Here is a 7,290-nt window from a genome sequence, read left to right as displayed (position 1 = left end):
CTGGCTAGTTTTTTGTATTTTATAGTAGAGACGGGGTTTCACCATGTTAGCCAGGATGGTCTCGATCTCCTGACCTCGTGATCCGCCCGCCTCGACCTCCCAAAGTGCTGGGATTACAGGCTTGAGCCACCGCGCCTGGCCTAGAAATTTATTTCTTAAGAGGGCATGCAAAAAGACAAAAACAGAAAATAAAAAGTTGAGACAAATGGGCACAAGGAGATTATTCTGTCTGCAGACTTGTTTTTCATAAATGAAAGTACTAAAAAATACTGTCAATTCTCGTTGTTGGTAGTTATGTTCTATAAAGTCTCTGCAAACACCAAATTAGCAGATACTAAATTATTGCTCTTACGGGAAATATAGGGTAGGTTTCTTTGAGCCTCTGGTCACATTTTCACCAACTAACTGATCAATACATAACCTTGTTTTATGTGTATTCATGTTTAAAGACATTTTATTTAATATATAACATTGATTCGTTAACATTGAGCTCATGGCCAACAGCACTATAACTCATGACTTGAACAAAACTCATCTAACCCACGTATTTTCTCCATAAGGCACATCATAGCATTCTTTTGCTTAGGAACACTAGACAGCACTTTAGCACTATGTTTGGGGGTCAATTTAAATACTAAAATCACCAAGAAAAAGCACCCAAAAATGCAAACAACATGGCACTAAATAGACCATGAAAAGGACACTTGTTTATAGTCAGAGCTCAGACAAGAAGGCAGAGCATTGCCCTGCTTGCCCTCAACTGGAAATGTGCATGTTGAATGAGTAAAATTATTTGTCACACTGCACATGCACTTCGGCAAATGACCGTGAGAGTGCTGCAAGTATTGATTTTTGGATTACAAATCAATTCTTACAAGTAGGTGAATTTGCAAATACAGAATCCACAAATAATGAGCCATTTGAAATGATAAAAATGTGTTGAAACAGTGCTGCTCTTAGAAAGAACTTGGTACTCTTGTTTAACTAATTATTATTTTACTATTCCTCTTGTGTTCAAATCAGAAGAGGTAAACCTTCGGATCTTCTCTGTATTATTAGAGAATTGGACAGCATAGAGAATAGGGCATTTCTATGTACAGTGCTTAAATATTTTCTACTGATGGGAAAATACCTTATGATCAAAGGAGACTGGGAGAATTATTTTATGCTATTTTATAACCAGAGCATGCTTTGACTCACAACAGGCGTTAGCTTCTTTTTTTTTGAGACGGAGTCTCGCTCTGTCGCCCAGGCTGGAGTGCAGTGGCTCGATCTTGGCTCACTGTAAGCTCCACCTCCCGGGTTTACGCCATTCTCCTGCCTCAGCCTCCGGAGTAGCTGGGACTACAGGCGCCCGCCATCTCGCCCGGCTAGTTTTTTTTTGTATTTTTTAGTAGAGACGGGGTTTCACCGTGTAGACCAGGATGGTCTCGATCTCCTGACCTCGTGATCCACCCATCTCGGCCTCCCAAAGTGCTGGGATTACAGGCTTGAGCCACCGCGCCCGGCCAGCTTCTTTACCAGTCTCTGAAACCTCCATAAGAGAAGTTTAACAGGTATAAACAGTGAATAACCACTCTCTCATTTGCTTTAAACAAACAATGTAATTGAACAGAGTACATAACCCTTCACTTGCTCTTAGCAAACCTCCAGAGGTTCAGAACTGCCTGGACCATGGCAATCCACGGGAGACGGTTTTAGTGATTATTTTCTTTTTCTTTCTCTTTTTCTCACTATATTTCAGCATAACATTATAAAATATCGTGTTGATAAATGCTTTGTTTTATATTTATTGCCAACAGTAACTATAACCTTTCTTTTGAAACACAGACCTTCAACAAGCTTGTGGGAAGGTTTAGCCAGTCCATCTTTCACTTGAATTTAACACAAATACTCTCAGCAACAATGGAAGGGAAGCTGGTTGTCTGGGACATACACCGCCCACCCTCATCTGCCTCCACCTTTTTGGGCTTTCCCTATATCAAGCCTTGTAAATTGGTTCATTTGCAGAAAGAGGGCATCACTGTGCTTACTACAATTGATAGGTAATTTTAACTTAATTAAAAAGTAGCTATGGATGATTATAAAAATATTTAAAAATTGTTATGGGAGGTTGGGCATAGTGGCTTACACCTCTAATTTCAGTTCTTTGGGAGGCTAAGGTGGGAAGATCACATGAGGCCAGAAGTTCGAGACCAGCCTGGGCAATACAGTGAGACCCTATCTCTACCAAAAAACAAAAAAGAGAGAGAGATGGGAGGATTGCTTGAGCCCAGGAGTTTGAGGCTGCAATGAGCTATCATTGCCACTGCACTCCAAACTGGGTGTCAGAGTGAGACTCTCCTGTCTTGAAAAACAAAACAAAACAAAACAAAACCTCTTTTGGATGTATATGCATATTTTGTATATGCATAGAGTATCCTGGGGAGAGTCATAATGAACTGGGAAGATTGGTTGCCTCTGAGGAAAAGAACTGAGAACTAAGATCAGGGATCGGGGGTGGATTTACTTCTTTTTATAGTTCCATTTATACTAATTGGATTTTTAAAAAAATCATGAGCATGCATTATGTTAAAAAAAATCCCTTTGTGTTGATGAAGCAAAAAGGAACTAGATTTTTTCTTCTGTGCTAATTGGATAGATTTTGCATGCAACATTTTACATGCATTAAATGTAAGAAAATAATTTGAATAGCTGTATTGTTTTTGTCTGATTACAAAATAACATTTACAGTTTGGAGCGGTGGCTCATGCCTGTAATCCCAGCACTTTGGGAGGCCGAGGCGGGTGGTCTCAGGAGTTTGAGACCAGCCTAGCCAACATGGTGAAACCCTGTCTCTACTAAAAATATAAAAATTAACCAGGTGTAGCGGCATGCGACTGTAGTCCCAGCTTTTCAGGAAGCTGAGGCATGAGAATCACTTGAACCCAGGAAGCAGAGGTTGCAGTGAGCCAAGATTTCACCACTGCACTCCAGTCTGGGCGACAGAGCGAGACTCAGTCTCAAAACAAAACAAAAATAATATTTACCCATTGTGAGAAGATCAAATGCATCAGAACTTAATAAAATTCACTAACTCTGATTTTGAGTGGCTGTGGGGACTCACAGATGGTCATTAAGTCCTCAATTAGGACAGGGTTCTTATTTCAGCTGGGTCCCTTCCTTACTGAGTGACCTTGAGAAAGGAACTTAACCTTGCTGAGCCTCTATTTCTTCATCTGTAAAATGGGCATGATGGTACTATTTATCTCAGAGTGGTTTTATGAGGATTTCACAAGATAGGGATGTAAAACTCTTTGCACATGCTTGGCGCAGGGGAACCCTAGGTAAATGGCAGCCATCATCAGTGTGTGAGAGAAGTTCCCGAAGGTGTGGAGAAAATTGCCTAGTGACGGGGACCCTGCCCATATGGTTAGAGTCACTGGGCCATCTGCTTTCAAAATGCCCATTTGCTTCCATTCGCCTTTTGATGCAGGGGAACAGTGAGGTCTTGACATGGTTTTACAAAGAGAAATGCAAATTGTCACCCTCACTCAGTGGGGTGAGAAGATAGTAGAGCTGCAGTTGGCCATGATGCAATCAACCTTTACTTGGTTGAGGGTTAGGATCCAGTGAAGACCAGGCCTGAGTTCTCCAAGTTAATAAAACCCCGTCAGGATCTGTGAGTCCAAGAAGGAAAAGGTCTCTGAAAATACTTGGTCAGTATTGCTGCTTCTGTCCAGCAGAGGGCAGTGGCAGACGTTCAAGCCAATTACTCGGCCCACCTGCCTTGCTTATTAATCAGAAACCTCATTTAACCACTCTGCATATGTAAGAGAAAATCCTCCTCGTCTGCCCCCCGTGATTAGAATTATGTCAAAGTCTTTTTTAAAAAGCCCATTTGGGATGGATCTGAGGACTGGAAATGAAAGCCATTTTGTCACGTGGCACTGCCTTCTGCCGTGATGACTGGATAGGGTTTTATGATCACACTAACAGTAGTGCCTTCCTGTAAAGTGCTAGTGTCCCATTGCCAGCTTGCATGACTTTGGAGGACTGGTGGAGCGATTCTTTCCATTGTCATCTGTAGTTATATGGGGAGTGTAAATCCTTGTCCACCGCCATTGTGTATGGCTGATCTTGGAGGGCAGGGAAGAACCTAGCAGAGAGCATGGACTTTGCTTTAGATATACCTGGGTTCCCTGCATAGTCAAGCCACTTGGCCCTGATAAAATTGCCAGGTATAAATATGCCCCATGCAATATTTGGGATATACTTATGCTAAATTTTTTGTTTGTTTGTCTGTTTTGTTTTTTGTGATGGAGTTTTGCTCTTGTCACCCAGGCTGGAGTGCAGTGATGCAATCTTGGCTCACTGCAACCTCTGCCTTCTGTGCTCAAGCGATTCTCCTGCCTCAGCCTCCCGAGTAGCTGGGATTATAGGTGGGCACCACCACACCTGAATAATTTCTGTATTTTTAGTAGAGGCGGGGTTTCACCATGTTGGCCAGACTGGTCTCAAACTCCAGACCTCAGGTGATCCGCCCAATTCGGCCTCCCAAAGTGCTGGGATTGCAGACATGAGCCACCATGTCCAGCTACACTAAAATTTTATACAAATATTCAACTGTAACTGGGTATCTGTATTGTTATCTGCTAAATCTGGCAACACAATGCCCTGAGCAAATTTCTCAACTCTCTGAGTGTTAGTTTCCTAGATGTAAATTGGGATAACAGTAAAATCATTCTCATCGGGCAGTATTAACTTAAGTTTTTGCAATGCCCCAGAATCCAGAGCCTGACATATAATTAGGTATTATATAGATACTACTTGTTATTATTGCTATTTGCAAAACTGATATTATTCTCCATTTCAGCTACATTGTCACAGGTGACATTAAGGGTAACATTAAGTTCTATGATCACACCCTGTCTATTGTTAACTGGTACAGTCACTTGAAACTGGGCGCCATAAGAACTCTGTCCTTTTCAAAGACCCCAGCAACTCCTCCTACCGAAAAATCAAACTATCCTCCTGACTGCACTTTAAAAGGTGACCTTTTTGTCTTAAGGTAAGTTGTTAATGAATCTAGTCATTAGAATGGTTGAAAAATGATTGCTCTCTTCTTTAGTTTGCATGCAGTGGGAGGTTCATGTTGTTCCTGGGATATCTCCCTGGCTGATTGTGATAACTATTGGATCATTTAAAAAATTAATGAAACATGACTTTAATATTAAGACTCTTTAGTAACTGGAAGCTGGAAGGTCCTGATCCCTGAGCTCTCACCTCTGTTGAGTCTGGAGTCTTTGGCTGCAGGTTGGTCTCTTTTCTCTAAGCTGAGCTTGTCCTAGCCACTGCGGTTAAAGGCACTGGATAATTAATAGCCATAACATTTCAAGACCGAATTATCTGTGAGTCTGCTTAATTACCCTTGCAGTATTTACAGGCACATCTGTATGTGTGCACCAAACTCCATATTTGCATACACAAATGAATATTTGCATGTGCAGATTAGCTAATTGTACAACTGACTGTCCATCTGCATACTTAATGACTCAATTTACATGGAGAAAAGTGGGCTTTTTCACTTGCAAATGGAGGCTGTTGGGTATCGGTGGTATATTTTTGGAAATGTTGGGTTAATAATGTCACTAAATTACAGACGACAGAGGCGTTTTATGTGCAATTAGAAGCAGAATAGCTGGCATGCCCCATTCCCTGCAAACACTGATATTGTTTGGTCTCTCCTTGGCAAACAGGAATTTTATCATTGGAACATCTGATGCTGCGGTGTACCACTTAACAACAGATGGGACCAAACTTGAGAAGTTATTTGTAGAGCCCAAGGATGCCATTTGTGCCATCTCCTGCCACCCCTATCAACCCCTCATTGCCATCGGGAGCATCTGTGGGATGATCAAAGTGTGGAATTATGAAAACAAACAATATCTTTTCAGCAGGGTTTTTGAGAAGGGGCTTGGAGTCCAGAGTCTGACCTACAACCCGGAAGGTATTTTCATCTTATCAGCCTACCATCGGTTCCACATGGACAGCCCCGAAAGGGATGGATGCACCTGGGCTGGCATAACTCCAGGAAGTCTCCCCGACTCCAACCCCCAGCAGACTGGATGAGGCGCCTTCTCTCTGGGGCTCCCATGGTGTTCTGGGCCTAGCGCTCTCTGCGCGTCTCCGTGCACTAACCCCAGGAGATCATGCGTTTCGGTTCATTTCTCTGCACAGGAGCTTTGTTGTGTTAGTTGCTGTCTTCTCCGCACCCAGAACAAAGCCTGGCACAGACTCAACATCTCTTGAATGAATGTAATCCTTTTCCATCGTTGTTCTCTGGCTTGTCATTTCAGGAGCCCTTCTTGGAGCTGGTTTTACAGAGGGGACAGTTTACGTTCTTGATGCAATGTCTTTAGAAAATGAAAGCCCAGAGCCTTTCAAATATTCCAGAACCAGTGTGACTCATATAAGCTTTTCCCATGACTCCCAGTATATGGCAACTGCTGTAAGTATTTTCACAGACCACCCATCCAGGGGCTTAGCAATTTTATTTGAAACCAAAAGAGGCCAGACATAGTGGCTAACACCTGTAATCCCAATGGTTTGGGAGGCTGAGGTGGGAGGATCATTGGAGGACAGGAGTTCACGACCAGCCTAGGAAACACAGCAGGACCCCATTGCTACAAAAACATTTTAAAAAAATTAGCCAGGCCTTGTGGCACACATCTGTAGCCCCAGTTATCCAGGAGGCTGAGGCGGGAGGACCCCTGGGGGCCAGGAGTTTGAGGTTACAGTGAGCTATAAGGCAGTTATGTTGGTCTGTCTTTATGTTGGGAGGGAAAAGCAGTGGTCTTCACTAAACTCCTGTCCCTTCCAGCACTCTCTGTCTCCGCGCTGGTGCGGCCACTCCTCTGGTTTGTGTACACAATGCTTCTGAAGACAAAGCCATCTCAGCACACTGTGGGCACACACAGTCCAGCCTCTGTGTCCCCTCAGGCCAGGCTCCCACTCCGACCTGGTTCACTCGCAGCCTTCATATCTTTCAAAAACACATGGCTCTTTTATTGTATGTAGCTAGACAAAGAAAAGGGAGGACAAAGGCACAAAGAATCAGGCTTTTGACTTTCCACAGACAGCGAGGGAAAAGTGTAAGACCACAGTGTCGCCTTCATACTTTCTCCCTCACTACCTTTTCAGTTTTCTGCTTTTAACTTTAATTTTCTTATCTGTAAAATGGGCATTAGGCCATGTGTAGCTCACACCTGTAATCCCAGCACTTTGGGAGGTCGAGGCAGTCAGATCTCT

The 7,290-nt window shown here is 43.0% G+C and overlaps 1 protein-coding gene across 1 annotated transcript in view; it reads left to right on the top strand.

Moving 5' to 3' along the window:
* WDR66 (WD repeat domain 66) overlaps positions 1–7,290 on the top strand; it is an 80,885-nt gene that overhangs the window by 34,332 nt on the left and 39,263 nt on the right. Inside the window, exons 8-11 of the mRNA XM_011948591.1 lie at positions 1,831–2,045; positions 4,856–5,050; positions 5,739–5,989; positions 6,339–6,490. Coding sequence (XP_011803981.1) covers positions 1,831–2,045; positions 4,856–5,050; positions 5,739–5,989; positions 6,339–6,490 — 813 coding nt within the window. The remainder of the gene's footprint in view (positions 1–1,830; positions 2,046–4,855; positions 5,051–5,738; positions 5,990–6,338; positions 6,491–7,290) is intronic.

This window comes from Colobus angolensis, unplaced genomic scaffold (assembly GCF_000951035.1).
Source record: "Colobus angolensis palliatus isolate OR3802 unplaced genomic scaffold, Cang.pa_1.0 Scaffold28, whole genome shotgun sequence".
Taxonomy (NCBI): domain Eukaryota; kingdom Metazoa; phylum Chordata; class Mammalia; order Primates; family Cercopithecidae; genus Colobus; species Colobus angolensis.
The sequence above is the reverse complement of the archived record's forward strand: the minus strand, read 5'-3'. Positions and strand labels throughout refer to the sequence as shown.